The following is an 18,329-nucleotide window of genomic DNA, read 5'->3' on the forward strand; positions in this document are numbered from 1 at the left end:
CATTAGTGCTGCACAAGCGCTCGTCTTACTGGCATCGCCATAGCTACAGCTACTTGTTTGTTGTACAAGGGAGTGTCCTCTCTAAACCACCTAACTATGGTCTGTGGTCACACCACTTCAAATCACACGCTGCAGAACAATGTACACACAGATGCGCTCTCTCAGACTCACACGAGGACCTTACCACCAGTGGAAACGAGCTTTTTTTCCCCACTCTGGCAACAAATCTAACAAATATTTAAATGGTCCAGAAAACATCTGTATTTTCCAGTTGTCCATTAATTCAGCAATTCATCAAAAAGTCAAAAACACAGTCGATGCAGGGTGTGGTGGGACTGACCCAGTTAAACTTCAGTGTACCCCCTAGAAATCTGACAAAGCCATAACTCAACTTCATGACCGGAGAGCCTGGCATGATTTTTTTTATGTGTGTGTGGAGTCCAACTAGGCTTTTTTACTGTGTTGCTGCAGGATTTGACCTGATGGAGTATTTCAACGTGAGAGATATTCTGGGAGCCAGAGATGAAGATGGACAAAGTTCATATGTTCGCCTTGGCACCATGCCTATAGTACAAAACACAGAGTAAGTGACCTGCCCATTATGCTTTAAACAGTTCAGCTTGTTTTTGAGCCCTGTCAATGCACATGAAAGTGGCAAAAATGAAGTCTTTGAAGTCTCCAAAAATTCATCCTTTTAAATCTCAGTTCTGGCTGAAAAGGAAATGTTTCCTGCACAACAACTCCAACAATGAGGAGATTCAAAGCCAAACACAACTAAGACCAACTTGCAATACATTATGACACAATCTCATGTGAAACATCATTACCATGTAGCTATATTAATGACATCTTCTGTATATTAACCTTATGGAGTTAGAGTTGATATGTCGCTATCTGAACACAGCCAGATGAAATGTCAGTAAATGTGATAAACAACCACTAGCCATCTACTTAAGTACTAAAGGCACCAATTTAGTCTTTTTTAGACTTATTCCTGACATCCTGAGATCCATAAAGGGATAAAGGGAAGTCATTTTGAAGGCTCAGAATTGGCCAACCAGGAGAACGTGGATGTCTTCTCCCCATTTGTCAAATGTTTTTGTCTCATTAAGTGTTTTCTGTCTGCACTGTTTTTTTTATATAGGACGCTACAGTAAAAATAAAATTAGCTAACTCTTAAAGCTAAAAATAAAGACACCTTAACTAGTATTCTGCTTTGATGGCGCAAATGTCTAAACTAAAGCACCAAAACACAGTTTATGGTGAAGTTTAAACCTTTTTTTGTTACTTGTTACTTGGTGGCTAAGCTAGCCTTGTCAATTTTCAGTATTTATGCTAAGCTAACTGTCTGCTACTTGTAGCCATAGAGAGCCTAAAAAATAGGTTTGACTACAGTAACATCCCCCATTGACTTTTGAAGTTCCTTTTGAACTGTCATGGTGCGCATTTTTACCACCGTGGTGTTTTGAAACAGAAGAACAAGCGCTGGATTTGTGAAAGAATGATTTTGGCTAACAAGGTGTCAATCCCAAATTGTTAACCAGTGAGCATCCTGGCTAATCCTATTCTTTGAAAGGTTTTTCCAGTTTTCCAATTTTACAGAATTCTGAGCTCTTCCTTTATAAATATTAATTCAGATGTGAACAGTTTATTTTATTTTGCTGTTTCTATAAATACACAGGCAACAGTTTGAATATAAGAAGTCAGTGTAAAACTGCTAAGAAGAGCAGAAAGAGTAGCTACAAACACACTGGTTGCTAGGTAAAACACTGGGACTGTGTTTAACCTTATACATTAATATTTCAACTGCTGTACAGCCAATGCAACTGTTGGTTTACTACATCCACTAAAAAGAGAAAAATAAAGCAGTAATAATAATGTACTTTTATTCCACAGAGATGTGTTTCGTCAAGGGCTGCCAGACGAATATGCCTTTGTGACCACATTTAAATTCAGGAAAACCTCGAGGCGTGAAGACTGGTACCTCTGGCAGATTTTTGACAAATATGGAATTCCACAGGTGAGTGAGTCAAATGTAAATAGTGACAAATGTACCTGTCTCTGCATGTGGCCCAACTTGGAGAATTACATCATCGAATGGGCTCACCTCGCTGACTTCTCTTTTTCATTCCAATATTTTATTTATTTTTGTACATTCATTACTTCCCCCTATGGAAAACAAGCTCCTTTATGTTTCAGTTCACATCCCTGTGCTTCTGACCTGTCAGGTGTCCATCCGTCTGGATGGTGAGAACAAGGCAGTGGAGTACAACGCTGTGGGCCTTACAAAAGATGCTGTGAGGGCTGTGTTCAAAAACCCTGAAGTCGACAACCTGTTTGACCGCAACTGGCACAAGATTGCCCTCAGTGTGGAGTCCAAGTCTGTGTCTCTGTACTTGGATTGCAAGCACATCCAGACGCTGCCGATAGAAGACAGAGAGGACATTGATATCCAGGGGAAGACAGTGATTGGGAAAAGGCTGTATGACAGTGTGCCAATTGATGTGAGTCTTTACCTCTATTTTGGCAACAGTGTGATTCATGTCAGTCAAGGTTATTTTTCTGCAGTTGACCTGTTGTTAATCTGTGTACATACAGTTTGACCTCCAGAGAATGATGATTTACTGCGATTCCAAGCATGCCGAGCTGGAAACCTGCTGTGATCTACCTAATGGGCCTGTAAGTATTACAGGCCAACAGGCCCAGAGTCTGCGTCTTTGCAGTGAAAGCGAAACGCGTCTTTCAGATGCTGCTGCAAAGCCGTGGAGGTTCCTGGTTGCATAGAAATATACATCTACCACAAGATGGGATGCTTTGTGTTTAAAGGAAAGGTTACATCCAAATAATTAAGTTTGCATGAGTGTGTGCCCCCCCAGCTCAGTTGTAGCTTGAACAGCTAAGCTACTTTGAATAATCAGTGTAGCTTTGTTACTTTGTAACTCTGTACAATACAGCTTTTTCAAACAGCTTTAGAGGAGCAGTTTGACACTCATACACATTTAAGATGAAGTGAAAAAAAATCCAGATATTTTCCACTTGCTCCTTTGAAATATGATGGAAACAGAAACAAGCAGTTACTTGCCAATGTGACTAATCAGACCTCCACACGGTGGTATTTATTAGCTGATTAATGGAGTTGACACATTACTTAAAATTGATTTTGTAATAATACACATTAGTGCCACAATCCTCAGAATAAAAACAGAAGTACAGTGGCTCTTTGCCTAACACAGATATACGCTATAACGCTAATGAACTGACCCAGGCACATCTACCACAGATTTAAAAAATGATTGTCTTTGAATGGGTGGCTGTAGCTCAGGAGGTAGAGCAGGTCACCTACTGATCGGAAGGTCGGTGGTTCAATCCCTGGCTCCTCTAGTCTGCATGTCAAGTATCCTTGGGCAAGATACTAACCCTAACTTGCTCTCCGATGCATCCATCGGAGTATGAATGTCGTTAGAAAGCACTAAGTGTAGATAAAGTGCCTCATTGGGTGAATGAGGCATGTTGTATAGAGTGCTTTGAGTACTCCGTGAGAGTAGAAAAGCGCTATATAAGAATCAGTCCATTTACCATTTGAAATCTCACCAGCTTACAACTAGTTAATTTTGCTATCTAGGTAATTAAGACACAACTAAACAGCCTATAGGATCTAGCTGAGTACACATAAGTGAATTGTCATGCTAATGTTTAATTCTTGGACTCCACTAGATTAGCTTTGCATGAATCACAAAAGCTCAAAATAGTTCTTATTTATGTTGGTTGCTGGTGCAGCCCCTCAATTCATCCACTGTCTGAAGCTTTTTCTCATTCATTTTTTTTCCCACTTCCTTCTCATTGGTTAACCTTCAGAAACACAAGATTTAAACAGTGTGTGCTTGTGACTCTCTATGACATCATACAGAGCCACTTTTGAAATGAAATGTTTCAGAGTTGAGCATCCTGAAGCGTCAGTTTTTAGATCACAGGGATGCCTGCAAACCTTCAAATAGCACTAATATAAACCCAGGAGTGGCACTGATCATCATCAGCTCATCATAAAGGTATAGACCATATAGGTATCATTTCTTCTAAAGCAGGAGCTACTTTAAAAGTTAAAAGTGTGGGTCTGAATAGTTTTAGCCTTAATCAGAGATGCCTGTCTCTTCTATCACAGCATCATGATCCAGTTTTATCAAAATAAATTGCTTCATTTCAGTGCCCTAAGACGGTTGTGACAGAGGCTCCCCCTTACAAGATCCCTACGCCAACACCTACCAGTGCTGAGCAACAACGAGGCCCTCAAGTGAACTGCTCCTGCCCTGCTGGAGAAAAGGTAAAGCCCCGCTGATTTTACCACGCCTAATCCCTCTCTATTATTTCCACGGATGAGTGGGAATCCTTTCTTCAGTGGCTTTCAAAAGACGGCTGTGTTTTCATTTCTCACAGGGTCGCATGGGTGCACCCGGTATTGCAGGTCCTAAGGGTGAAAAGGTCATCTACCACTGCCTTTCAGTTCTATAGTGTTTGTGATAAAGGATTACACTTTCATTATAGTTGTTCGGCTTTATTTTTATTGTGTGAACCTGCCTACTTTTTTCAGGGTGACACTGGCCCTAAGGGTGCTATCGGACCACCTGGACTCAAAGGAGAAAAAGGACAAAGTGTATGAAAACTTAAAAATGTCCACAGTCACATCTTTTTACTTTTAAGATAGCTTCAAACCTTTTGGAGTACAGTGAGGGAAATGATTACTATGCTGAATTTGTAAAATTGCTCACTTTCAAAGAAGGAAAGAGTCATGATTTTTATGTAAACACATTACATAAATGTTATAAAATGATTTCACTGAGTAAAAATAAGCATTTGATCTCTAACCAAAACATAATTTAGTATTTGGTGGAGAAGTGTTGTTGGCAAGCAAGCATTAAGATGTTTCCTGTAGTTGGTCTCCAGGTTTGCACACATCTCAGGAGGGATTTGAACCCATTTCTCTTTACAGAAACTCTCAAAATCATTTAGGTTTCTTGGATACCACTTTGCAACTCAAATGTCCCTCCACAAATTTATAAAATTGAGGTCCGGAGAAGGTCTAAGCCACTCCGTGACCTTAATGTGCTTCTTTCATGACCCATCTTCTGTATTCTGGCTGATGGAAGGAGGTTCTCATTCAAGATTCAAGTCTTCCTGTACAGTGCAGTGCAAAAGCATTATGTTGCCACTTGAGTGTTTGACATACTCAGCATTTCTCTTCCTTCAGTTGGGTCGAGTTGTTGCCAAAGAGTTTGAGTTTAGTTTCGTCTGACCACAGCGTTTTCTCCAGAACCTCCTTTTGAATCATTTAAATGTTACCAGTGACTGTTGTCCCAGCCACCGTCTGATCAATAACAAGCTCCTCATGTGTAGTTTTAGGCTGATCCACCACCTTTCTCATGATCATCCTCACCCCATCAGGTAAGATCTTACATAGAGCGTGACGGACAGCTCTGTGGTCTTGCCTGTGTTGGTGAAGAGGTTGGATTGGAAAAAACTGATTGCCACATGGGCACACAGACAAACTTTAGAGGATCAAATACTTATTTCAGCACAAAAATCCTTCATTTCTATGATCGGAGCAAATTTACAAATCCAATAATTATTTCCCCCACTGTAAATAAACTAGTCTTGGTCACGTCACATGCTATGCTTTCAAGCTTTCTTGCTTTTCTTTCAGCCTCGATAATAATTAATCCTTATTGGTTAATTATTTGCAGGGCAGTATAAACTCTGTCAAAGGTGGCAGAGGTGAGAAGGTAAGTAAACCTGTCCTTCACAGCTCTGCATGAGCATCATCTTAACCCAGATACATGTTTGTCTGTGTATTGTGCATATTTTATATGCATGTAGACAAAATGTTCTAATCTGCTCCTTCAGATCTTTTTTATTCAAGTCTTTCTTGCTATCTCGCTTTTTGGCTTTGCCTTTTTTTCTATATGTTTTTTCCTGGGAGTGTCTAGGAACCTGCTCATACATCTCTTATTGTCAGAGTAACAGATGTATGAATTATAGGACAGGTTACCACAGAGGATATGTAGCAGGGAGCCAGTGCAGACGCCCACCCAGTCTGCACAAATCACAGCCTCTGTGCTGCCTTCCAGTGCCAGCCGGGAGTCCCACGATGTAATTTATTCCCTGAAACAAACTTCTCGGTATTCACCTCTCACACTGCACTGAAAGGGACACTTAAAAATGCCCTAGAGATCTAAAAGACGAGAAGTGTTATCCTGGTAGTTTTGAGAACACACCTGTAAATTCTTCTGGATAATACAGGTGCACTACAGGGGGGCAGTGCAGTCAGAGCGACAGCAAAAGTCATTTCATGATACATTTATTTGACTTTTCTATTTGTTATAGCTGAAAAAAGAAAAACTTGCAGGTTTGATAAAACGCGCATTAAATCGAACTTTAATGCGCCTTGCTGCTTTTTCTGTTTCTTACTGCGCAAGCATCTGTCTTCACTTTCTCCATGGGAAGGCTGCAATTTGCTGCTTTTCGAAACCTGATGCAAACACGTGACGTAAACTGACTTTAAGCTGCGGTTCAAAGTGGCTGAGCTGGTCATCGAGTCTCCCTGAGCACGTGGCGGGGGAGCGAAATCAAAACTGGTTTAATTGCTCCCTGTGCAGCACTCTTCTTATGGATCATGTCTTTTTGCCATGGGGTGCAGCAGAACAGGAGTCCCTTTTGCTGATCTAAAGGACGTGTGCTAATATGATATAAGCCTGAAATAATTAAAGGGCAACCTCCTGTGACTTGTAAAGTGGTTTATGAAGCAGAGGGAAGTCTTGCGGTGGGTGAGACCTCATGGTACCGTGTAATTTAACAGCCATTACTTTTTGCTCAGACGCGGGATTCCTTGGCACAGAAGATGACATCAGTGTACAAACCAAAAGTGTGATGCTCTGAGGACAATGGGAAGCCATTGTTCCTTGAGTCTTTGGTCGAATGTGCGACCAAACCATAGCGGGTCTTGGTGAAGCTGTAAGGATATTCTGGCTCCCGAACCTTTACTCAAAAGTGTTTTGTTTGTCTCGGTTTATGTGAGTCTTTGTGTTCTGTGTATAACTTTTAACTTTGTGTGTTACTGTGTGTGCAGTGATAATACATCTCCTGTTCTTTGTGTTTAATTGACTGTCCATCCATCGGGTACTAAACCATGTTCTGTGATACTGCTGGGTTGATTTTTTTTGACAGCACGTCACCGCCGCCTGTCCCGGCCCCCCTGCATGCCTTACTGTGACTGAACTATAGACGTTAACGCTTGTTTTGTATTCACAGGGTGATAGAGGCAGCATAGGGTTGACAGGTCCTCCTGGACAAAAAGGAGAGAAGGTGTGAACCTGGAGACCTGGAAATCTTTTGACTTTTATTTAGAGTTTTAAACGGCGCCAAACTGGTACTGATTGTGTGTTTTCAACCATCTCACAGGGAGTTGGTGGAATCCCAGGCATTGATGGTTTAACTGGAGACAAAGGCGACACAGTAAGAAGCAAACCTATACAGCTATGGTGTTACCTTTATTTTTATACCGTATATCAAAATTTACAGTATTAAATATATATGCATATTTAAAAAAATAAAAAGATGTTTAGAAAAAGGCATTTACTGATTTTTTCCATGAAATAACAGGTGTTCTTAATGGTGTATTTATATTTTATTCATCATTTCCAAGTGTCCAAACAAAACAGTTTTTGTTTGGACACTTGGAAATGTTCTTTTTTCACAGTATTTTTTCTCAATACTCATTATATCATCCCTTGTTTATTTTGCCAAACATATTTTCCAACTCTTCTTCCTGTTTTAACTTTATTGTATTTTATTTATCAGATTTTATGAGGATAAAATGTAAAAACAAAAGCAGTTGTTTTTTTTATTTTATCCTCATAAAAGCTGATAGATAAATGTTTCACTATTTCTTTCCATTATATTTCAAAAGTAGATGAGGATTCTATGTGACAGTTTTCTGTTTTATTTTGAAATAACGTCTTATTGGCATGTATTTATAACACTATTTGGTAAAACTGTAACAATTATAAATTTTTCAAAGAAATCGTCTAACTTTCTGACCTTTGTTTTCTATTCCTTTTCAAAACGCAGACGTTGTGACTGTGCAAATGTTGTTGTTTTTTTCATAATCAGGGTGAAGCAGGACTGGCTGGTGATCCAGGGCTACCAGGTCCAGCTGGACCGAGGGTGGGTGAATGTGGTTTTCCAGCTTTTAATCCATTCACGAGTGACTGCACATGCACATGCAGTTTTGAAAAGGTTTTAAATAAATTTCAGGCCATATAAAAAAGGAAAAAAAACCTTAAGCTAATCTGGTTTTGGCATCAATCTCAGAGAGGCACTTGTTCTGTTAAGTGAGTGTACATAAGTTTTTTTGAACAATTTCCTCTCAAGCTGGTATTGATTTTTTGCCAGTTTGGGTGACTTTCTCTTGGATGAAGCTGCAGCATCTGGTGAGGGAGTCAGGCAGATGGGAGTATGGGTGCGGGCTCAAGCTGGGCCACTGGCCTGTGACAGACTGCCCAAGACTGAAGCGAACGAGCATCACTGCACAGGATATACGAGATTATTAAAAAAACAGTGAACACCTCCTAGGACTGGCTCAGTTCATAAATAAACATTTTTACTGCTGCTTCATAGCTTTACGAACTTTGAGGCTGGACTATATATTTTGTTATTATCAGGCTGCTCTACAGTGTTGGGAATACGTTACTCAATGAGAGCAACGTATTGTGAATACTTTGGATTACTTAATATATTATCATGCTTTTTTACAACTACATGAATGTACTGTTGCTGTGTGATTTATTACTATTACTGAAGGTTACTCACCATGCCAATAGCAACTAGATTTTTAAATCTTAATATAAAATGAGTAACAGTAGGGTGGGCATTAGGTAAGGCTGCACTTTTTGCAGCGATCTCGTATAGAAAACTATTCAGCGCGTATATAAAACAGGTCCCTTTACTCTGAACCGTAGTAAAGGGACCTCTGGCTAATACGTCGGTTCCATGTCGGGCTCGTAGCTGAAAACTAGCTTTACTTTGTTGTCTGGGTCAACTTTGCTAGCAAGAGACAGAGAGAGGCTTTGAAAGACTGCTCCAACAGAACTTATTGTGTCGGAGGAAAACACGAACACGGTGTACAGTCGAGTCTTAATAACTTACAACAGCTGCGTCCATGAGGCTACATTCTTTAGGGCTATGCCTGTAACACTCTGCCTATTGCCTTCATATTAAATTATTTTTTGAATAATAATTTTTAAAAATATTTCTTCACATCATTATGCGGGCTGCAAGTAGAGGTGACATGGGCTGTGAAATTGAGACACGGGCATTAGAGCCTCTTAATGTGTGTTTTGTTTGGGTTTCCACCGCTGTCGAATTACCAAAAATAGAGCGCGTAATCCATTTATTTCAAGAAAGAAGCTGTATTCTGAATACCACCTTTTTAAACAGTAATTGTAACAGAATACAGTTACTCATATTTTGTATTTTACAGTACATGTATTCTGTTACTCCCCAACACTGCTGCTCTAAAAGTTCAGTGCACAACGTCCAGTTTATCCAAGATGTCACAGTGAGAGAAATCATACTAGTTTCTGTTCATTGAGTCCAGTATTAGATTTAAAGGTCTTTACTTACATACAAAGTTCTGAATGAGGGTCCCATAATAGCTCAAGGACCTCATAGTATCATATTATCCCAGCAGAGCACTTTGTCTGTGGGATTACGTGCAGTTTCCAGAGATCTCAAAAGTAAGCAGCGCTATCAGGCTCCTCTGTGGAACCAGCTTTCAGTTCAGGTGACAGACGCTCTGTCTTCTATTAAGATTTGGCTTCAAACCTTCCTTTCTGATAAAGCTTATCATTAGAGCTTTATCAAAAATGAAGGAAGAAGGTTTGACCCTGAACCATCTGTTCGTTATGGTAATATAGGCTCAGTTTGCCTGGGGACTCCAGTGTGCTGAGCACTTTATTATTTTTTATTGTTTGTTGTTTCTCAACAAGAAACTTGTGCCTGAGGTTGCTTCCATTTAAATGCACTTCTTCCTTCCCACTGTCACTAATTGCTTCCTCATAGGAGATCATCTGATCATTGAGGTTCTCTCTCTAATTTTGCGAAGGTCTTTTAATGTTTGATCATGTCACAACATCAACAAAGTTGCTCATTGTAGATGGGTAGCTTGTGGACAGAAGGTCATAAGTCAACATTTAAGGGTTTCTTGGGATAATTTTTATCACTGACAGAAGCTATTTTTTTATCTTTTGGAGTTTCAGCCGACCCCAGCGAGCCTCAGTATGCTCGAGTCAGAAATAGCGATGCTTTGGTGGAAGTCAGTAACTTTTATTAATACAAGTATTTGTTTTGTTTATTTCACAGGGTCTTCAAGGGGATGCTGGAATTCCTGGTGCACCAGGGCCAAAAGGTGTCACTGTAAGTATAATCCGAATTAACTTCCACCAAATGATGGTCTGATTTGATGGCAGTTTATAGAAATATATTTCTATAAAAATAATTATGTTGCTTTGGTTTGTTATAGGGTGACTCGGGTACAAAAGGTGAAACGGGAACACCGGGAACCAGGGTAAGTCACGTATTAAAACCACTTCGGCTTAGGCTTATGGAGAGGTTGCATTGTAGCCACATGCTACAACAAACACAGTTTCAGAAACGAAAAGATTTTACCTTTCACATCTTTCAAAGTGTATTAAATGCACTTTAATGACAATTAAAGTTTTCCATTTGGGTAAACTAAATTTGTGAAAATTCCATATAAAGAGGTAGACGTGAACCTGACCAGGTTACCGGCAACCTGATAGAGTTTAAACAGTTGCTTCACTCTTCACATATTCCTGCTTGGGGGCCTCCTGCTGCAGCCACTAATCGCTTGGCCACACAGTTCCGCTGCAGCAGATACGAACTACATCTTTAAAACAGTTGGTGCTGAAGGTCACAAGAGAGTTAGCTCATTTGCTTTCTCAGCATGTCCTGGGATTTGGGCCACGTTTCTAGGTTGAACCTGCGCAGAACACCAGCTCATACTGCAAATCCTGATAACGGGCTTAACTTTTCAGAAAGAGACTTTTCTTCTCAGAGGAACTGAGAACTGAGAGGCGTAATTGTGCAAACAGATGTGGTTTCCTTGATTTACTCTCCACACTTCCTGTCTGGAATTCTGTGGGGGCGTTACAGGATATAATGCACTTCATTCAGGCTCGCTGAAGCTTTGTTGATGTCTTAAGTTTTCTAGGAGCTGTTTGCCATCACACTGAATGTCATTTAGGCTTTTAATAATTCAGTGAAAGGTTATTTCCCTGAATCAACAGTTGTTTTCAACTATTTAATTCTGCTTCGTGTTGAGTTGTTTTTGTACTCAGTGTTTCTTGTTCAGAGGTCAGCTTCAACTTCAAGCTAAACGTCTTTAACGTGGTTCGAATAAAGAACTGTGCATCAAATCAGTCCACTGATCACTCTGCCGTATGTCATGGGGATGAGTAGCAGGTTCTAAGCACATATAGGCCCATTCAGACAAACTGATGCCCCTTTTAGAGCTGTCCATCAGCTGTTCAGTCAGACAGTAAGCAATTTCCTGTTGCTGAAAAGTGCTGGCAAAGTCCTTACCTCAGTGAAGCGATAAAGGGAATAGGTGGTTTGGAGGAGACACACAGGACTGATTTAAAGTTGTGCTTGCTGACTGAAAAAGCTGTTCTTTATTAAGCACGTCCGTACTAACCACGACTGTGGTTGGTCAGATTCAAACCAAAGCCACTATGTCGAGATATCTAGGAGGCCCGGAGGACATGTTAATAACAAGTCTTATACTTGGTGATGGTGGAGGAACCTGATGGTAGTGTAGACCTTTTATTGAAGGTCTTTCTTGATATTGTATATTGCAAGTGAAGAACTTTTTGTATAGGAAGTACTGGATGTAATTTATTATGCAAGTAAATTTGATATTATTAAGCAAAACACATTTTCATGTGTAAGTCAGCATTAACTTGTGTGAAACTGTCCCCAGTATTGTGGCATTTAGCTACAAGAGCTATTGTTCTTTTGTCCTATTATGATTTTATGCTATTATGTTTTTTGTTTCTTATTTCCTTCTTTATTCATTACTCGAAGGTTCTTTTATCTTGGGTTTTGAAGTTTGCCTACATTTTAAAAGAGAAAATGTAATTTTCCCATTTCAGGGTGAGCCAGGTCTTGATGGATTAACTGGAAAGCCTGGCTTTCCTGGGAAGGATGTAAGTGTTGATTTTTGATGGCGACATCAGTCGGTGAAACATTTGGTCCGTCACCTTTGTATTAAAAGGTTTTTGTTGCTTATGTTTTTTTTTCTTTTATTGATTAGGGTTTGAGAGGTCTGACTGGAGTACCTGGGCCCAACGGGGTTAAAGGTGACAAGGTACGCCCACCCACTTACCTTTATTGTATTTGGAACACTGTTCACCTGATTACAAGTTGATGATACTGTTGTGTAATGTTCTTAAGTGCTGCTGATATGAGTTCTTTCAAAGACTTATCAAAAGCTTCCCAAGCTACCGTCTGCTCTCTCCAGACATTCCTCAGTCTCCTCTGTGCACCATCAAAGTCTGCCCCCTCATTTGTCTGAGAAACTAAAACGCAGTTCATTTGTCTGTCTGTAATTACCAACTTTGACGATTCCTCCAGTGGAACGCACATGCTTCTACCACACCCAGCTGCACACACACTAATGCACACACAAGCACAAAGAGCTGCCGTGGTTCTTTACCCACAAGTTTCACTTTCTTTTAGCCTGCAGTAAGCATCCGCACAGCTCATCTCATAAATTATGGTTGTCGCTGTGCCGTCATCATATCCCTTAAGGGACTTTGCCCTGAGAGCCTCTTGATTCTAATGATGGGTTTGTCCTTGTTGTGTGACCTATGTCACAGGGGGAGAGAGGTCTTCCCGGATTACCTGGGGATGCGGTAAGTGCCAAAAATACACCAAAGGTACATAAGAATTATACTCTTAAGGATTATAGGTTTGTGTCATGATGAAGATAGCAGGGTTACAGCAGCATGCGTTTAAACCTCACATGTTGCATTTTAACTATTTTTTAATGATTATTGCTATAGACCGAGCAGATCATCAAAGAGTGATCGTCGTGTTTTTAACTGAAGTGTATAAAAAGACAGGAAGCGAGATCACTGTGTCTGTTAGTGAAGTGCAGGACTTTAGCTGAAACTTGACAACACTTGTTATTATATCTAAAAATATAGATTATTTCAGTTGATGGGTTAAAAACAGTTTTAACATCTCTTAATGGGATGAAGAAAATGAGCTTAATAATGACTAATGATGGATATATTGTTTTCTTTGAGAAAAGAAATTACATACACTGTGCAAACACTTTTTCATCACAGTAACTATCAATGAATTTCACAAATCCAAGTGAGGATGTCATTATTTATTCAGTGCTTTAATTTCAGGTACAAACAGAAGGTTTACGGGGTGAGAAGGTGAGCAGTTGTTTAACAGTTTCACTGAAAGCAGATTGTTACTGCAGCATGAAGATCCAGGCACCAATATAAGAATAACCCTCACAAAATATGCTGTTTATGAATAATTTGGTGTATTTGGTCTCTGGAAAATGTAGCTTTGTGCATGAAAAGTAAGTGAAATATGGCATTTTATGAAAATTGGAATTATAAAACTAACCAATATTGATATCAGTAAATGGAAATAATGGATTGAAGAGAATATATTAATTTGCTTAATCAAATGCATGATAAACTACCCAACTAAATGTATAGAAAGGATCTCATGTCGGACTCGTGCCTTTATAAGTTTTAAAGTTTAAGCTTGTATTGAAAAGTTTGATGATTCATTTCACTAATGTTTCACTATTACTGTAATAAAACTTGTTTGTTTGACCTGTTTCAGGGTGAGCCTGGACCACAAGGGCCTCCAGGTGCTGAAGGACATCCAGGGCCTCCTGTAAGGATCCTGATTTATTATTTCCTTCCGTCCACTTTCCTCCTGTTTAACTTTTGATAGTTGCTGTTGTTTGAAAACCCACAATCAGATGCAATGCTCAACAATTTATTAACATGCCAGTTTTGCGGTTTTAATTTTTGGTGATTTATTCCTCAGGGTCCTCCTGGTGAACAAGGTTTACCCGGTAACCCTGGAGAATTTGGCCAGAGGGTAAGAATCTCATTTTGTTGGGAGGGTGTCAGAATATCACCTTACTGTACCGGGGGAGGATCAGTTCACCTGATGATTGTTTTATCTTTGCATCATCTGACTTTCTGTTTCCAGCTCTAACCACAGGACACAGATAGAGCTGTGCCCCATGGTTAGATGTCATGTGAGGAGCAGCGTGTTTCTTTGTTCTTATTACATTGCCAAATTGTATTTTTGGTTTTATGTAACTCAGCAATTTTAAACTAAATTACAGTGGAACTCGGACACATTTTGTTTTTTCACCTTACTTTGAATATGGCATTGACAGTTTTAGCAACTGAGTGAATACACGTACTTTAAACTCACAGGAAGTGTTTCAGCTTGAAAATGACATTCAGTTCAATTCATTTCAGTTCAAATCAAATTTTTTATGTAGCTCAAAATCACAACAAGTCGTGATGCATTGCTCAGGGGGGGCATCTGATTGTTGCTCTGTGTAGTTGTAGGGTCTTCACCGTGCCTTCAGGTGTCTGTTATGATTTGGTGCAAAATAAATAAAATTGAATTAAACTGAATCTGCTGCAACAGGTTGGGCGTGAGGGAGGGGAGACAACGACAAAAGGGGGGCAATGATGAGGCCTCAGAGGATTAACACCTTCAGGACACAGGCAATCTATCTAGGGTTTGGGTTTGGATCTAGCTAATTCAGGAAGAAACCTCCGGCAGAACCAGGCTCAGGGAGGGGCGGGGCCATCTGCCGCAACCAGTTGGGGTGAGAGAAGGAAGACAGGATAAAGACATGCTGTGGAATAGAGACAGAGATTAATAACATATGATTCAATGCAGAGAGGTCTATTAACACATAGTGAGTGAGAAAGGCGACTGAAGAAAAAACACTCAATGGGAATCCCCCAGCAGACTACACCTGTTGCAGCATAACTAAGGGAGGATTCAAGGTCATCTGACTAAATGCTTTCAGAGGTCTAAGTCATCATCAGTCACGATCCCAATCCTAGCTTTACACTCAAACCCCAGCCGGATATTTTGGAGAAAACCAAAAAACGAATTTTTTGCAAAACGTACTGAGAATAATAGCCTCCCTTTTCTTTGATTACTGCTTTGCACACTCTTGGCATTCTCTCGATGAGCTTCATGAGGTCATCACCTCAAATGGTTTTCCAACAGTCTTGAAGGAGTTCTCAGAGATGTTGAGCACTTGTTGGCCCTTTTGCCTTCATTCTGCCTCCATTTCATCCCAAACCATCTTGACTGGGTTTAGGTCAGGTGACTGTAGAGGCCAGGCCATCTGGCACAGCACTCCAGCACTCCCCTCCTTGCTCCAAATAACCCTTACACAGCCTCAAGTGTGTATATGGCGTCATTGTCCTGTTGAAAAATAAATAATGGTCCGATTAAACGCAAACTGGATGGGATGCATGTCGCTGCAGCATGCTGTGGTAGCCATGCTGGGTCAGTGTGCCTTCAATTTTGTATAAATCCCAACAATGTCACCAGCAAAGCATCCCCACACCATCACACCTCCTCCTCCATGCTTCATGGTGGGAACCATGCATGTAGAGACCATCCGTTCACCTTATCTGCTTCACACAAAGACACGACGGGTGGAACCAGAGATCTCAAACTGGGACTCATCACACCAAAGCGCAGATTTCCATTGATGCAAACAAATCTCTTCTGCTTGTTGCTTTTAATTAATGGTTTCTTAGCAGCTATTTGAGCATAAAGGCCTGATTCACACAGTCTCCTCTGTACAGTTGATGTAGAGATGTGACTGCTACTGGACCTTTGTGTGGCATTTATCTGGGCTCGAATCTAATCTGAGCCTAATTCTGAGGCTGGTGACTCAGATGAATTTATCCCAAACAGCAGAGGTGACTCTTGGGCTTCCTCTCCTGGATCAGTCCTCATGTGAGCCAGTTTCATCATAGCGCTCCATGGTTTTTGCGACTGCACTTGGGGACACATTCAGCGTTTTATCAATTTTCCAGACAGACTGACCTTCAGTGCTTGAATTAATGATGGACTGTCGTTTCTCTTTACTTAGCTGATTGGTTCTTGACATAATATGGATTTTAACAGTTGTCAAATAGGGCTGTCAGCTGTGTACCAACCTGACACAACACAACTGATGGTCCCAGCCCCATTAAGAAGGCAAGAAATCCCACAAACGAACCCTTACAAGCCACACCTGTGAGGTGAAAACCGTTTCAGGTGACTGCATCATGAAGCTCATTGAGAGAAGGTCATGGGTTTGCAGCGCTGTCAACAAAACAAAGGGTGGCTACTTTGAGGAATCTAAAATATAAGACATATTTAGAGTTACTTAATTATGTTTATATATTGCTAGGAAGTAGTAAAAATAAAGACAAATCATTAAACTAGAAGGTGTGTCCAAACTTTGCACTTTACTATAAATCATATACAAATACACTGGTAGTGTACACATATATTCTGATAGAGTAAGGATAGGGTTAAGGTTATGAGCAATGATACATCATGACCAATACTGCATCATTATGATATTCAGTAACATTCACAAATAAACAAACTAACAAACATAAATCAGTAAAAAAATATTTTATGTGATTAATATTATCCTTACCACATTTTGAGAATTTCTTAAAAAGAAATCATTTGCAAAGATTTCATGAGAAAAACTGTAACTTATATTTTTTGGCTGTTTAGTCCCTAACCTATCGTGTTCCAGCTGGATTATTTTGATTTTATATGGAATCAAGAAAGATGCTGTTTATTCTTCATGCTAGTCAGAGCCTATGCTGTAGCTTTTATCAGTGCTCTCTAACAACTCGTCCCATGTGTCTCGTATATTTCTTCCTCTCTCTTTCTCAACACTGGTTCTATTACACAGCAGTTTGTAATTAAAACAGACACAGTAGTTCTACATAATTTGTTCCTCCAAAACATTAACAAAGACATTGACCTCCTCTCCCCTCCCTTCTCTACTGGGAGTAATGAACTTCTTATCAGCAGTATGTGACTTTGTCATTGCTCAGCTGGGTAACACAGTCAAGCCAAACCTTGTCAAAAGACAAACTCTCTACCTCCAAAATATTTATGCTTAAACAGCATTAATAAAACAGCCACACTGGGTTTATGTTTCAGAATATGTAGAAAACATCCCTCTATGTAGCCTTGTTTTTTTTATGATATCAGTGGAAGTCCTGCTGAAGTACTTTGCAGCTTCATGGGGTACTTTCCAAGAGAGTCATGCAGAAAAACAGACTGTGAGAAGTTTGACCTATTTTTTTTCTTCAGGTTTTGGATTGTTAAACCCACTCTGAAGATTCACAGGGAGACAGTCTGTGTGTGTGTGTGTGTGTGTGTGTGTGTGTGTGTGTGTGTGTGTGTGTGTGTGTGTGTGTGTGTGTGTGGAGGTGAGGGAGTTAAAGCTAGGCTCTGAGCTGTGATAATGGGTTGGCCTCGCCTCCACTATTGCCAGTGCTAATAGAGTTGGCCATATGGTTGAGTAGGTATAGATTGAGCTGCTTTCACCTCCACTGCTGAAAAGCAGTCATCAGTTGTCTGGTTTCAGTGCTGCTGAGTCCTGTTTCTTCACCTTTATCCTTATATGATCGCTGATTGAAGCCTGGAATGCTGACTGACTATCTTAAAGGACTGAAGAGGATTACGTCAACAAACTTATTAAGAAAAATCTGGCAGCATGTAGTTTTATGTGAAAGCAAGAGAAACAACAGCAATCATCACAAAAGGCTTTTTTTTAAAAAAAAAAGATTAAAACAGTAAAGTTTTGTGAAAAATTATTCTACATAGTGAGAATAATGATATTTCATTAATAAATCATGAAGTAAATGTGTGATTTAAGTATAATTTGACCATAGCTTTAATGGGAAAATGTGAGTTGCCCCAAAACGAATGTTTCTCAGTTACACCATCGGTTTTCTTCCACTTATCATCATCAGGGTGTGTGGGGCCTGTTTTAGCTACGACAGGGCGATAGGCGTGGTACACCCTGGATGGTCACTAGTCTAACACATAAAGACAGAGAACTATTCACACTCACATTCACATCTATGAGCAATTTGGAATCACCAATTAACAGAACCACACTAACTGCATGTCTTTGTGCTGCGGGAGGACGCCAG

At 40.0% G+C, this 18,329-nt stretch overlaps 1 protein-coding gene across 5 annotated transcripts in view; it reads left to right on the plus strand.

Annotated features, from left to right (window-relative positions):
- col22a1 (collagen, type XXII, alpha 1) overlaps positions 1-18,329 on the plus strand; it is a 70,301-nt gene that overhangs the window by 14,723 nt on the left and 37,249 nt on the right. For 3 of the 5 annotated variants that reach the window (XM_026156131.1, XM_026156132.1, XM_026156133.1), the window contains 19 exons: positions 472-583; positions 1,897-2,020; positions 2,229-2,504; positions 2,599-2,679; positions 4,202-4,318; positions 4,432-4,476; positions 4,586-4,648; positions 5,736-5,774; positions 7,300-7,353; positions 7,450-7,503; positions 8,161-8,214; positions 10,411-10,464; positions 10,571-10,615; positions 12,222-12,275; positions 12,383-12,436; positions 12,948-12,983; positions 13,488-13,517; positions 13,942-13,995; positions 14,152-14,205. In XM_026156131.1, the coding sequence (XP_026011916.1) occupies positions 472-583; positions 1,897-2,020; positions 2,229-2,504; positions 2,599-2,679; positions 4,202-4,318; positions 4,432-4,476; positions 4,586-4,648; positions 5,736-5,774; positions 7,300-7,353; positions 7,450-7,503; positions 8,161-8,214; positions 10,411-10,464; positions 10,571-10,615; positions 12,222-12,275; positions 12,383-12,436; positions 12,948-12,983; positions 13,488-13,517; positions 13,942-13,995; positions 14,152-14,205 (1,400 nt within the window). The remainder of the gene's footprint in view (positions 1-471; positions 584-1,896; positions 2,021-2,228; positions 2,505-2,598; positions 2,680-4,201; positions 4,319-4,431; positions 4,477-4,585; positions 4,649-5,735; positions 5,775-7,299; positions 7,354-7,449; positions 7,504-8,160; positions 8,215-10,410; positions 10,465-10,570; positions 10,616-12,221; positions 12,276-12,382; positions 12,437-12,947; positions 12,984-13,487; positions 13,518-13,941; positions 13,996-14,151; positions 14,206-18,329) is intronic. The other 2 variants (XM_026156134.1, XM_026156136.1) reach the window with 2 other exon arrangements.

Source organism: Astatotilapia calliptera, chromosome 22 (genome assembly GCF_900246225.1).
Source record: "Astatotilapia calliptera chromosome 22, fAstCal1.2, whole genome shotgun sequence".
In the NCBI taxonomy this organism is placed as follows: Eukaryota; Metazoa; Chordata; class Actinopteri; order Cichliformes; family Cichlidae; genus Astatotilapia; species Astatotilapia calliptera.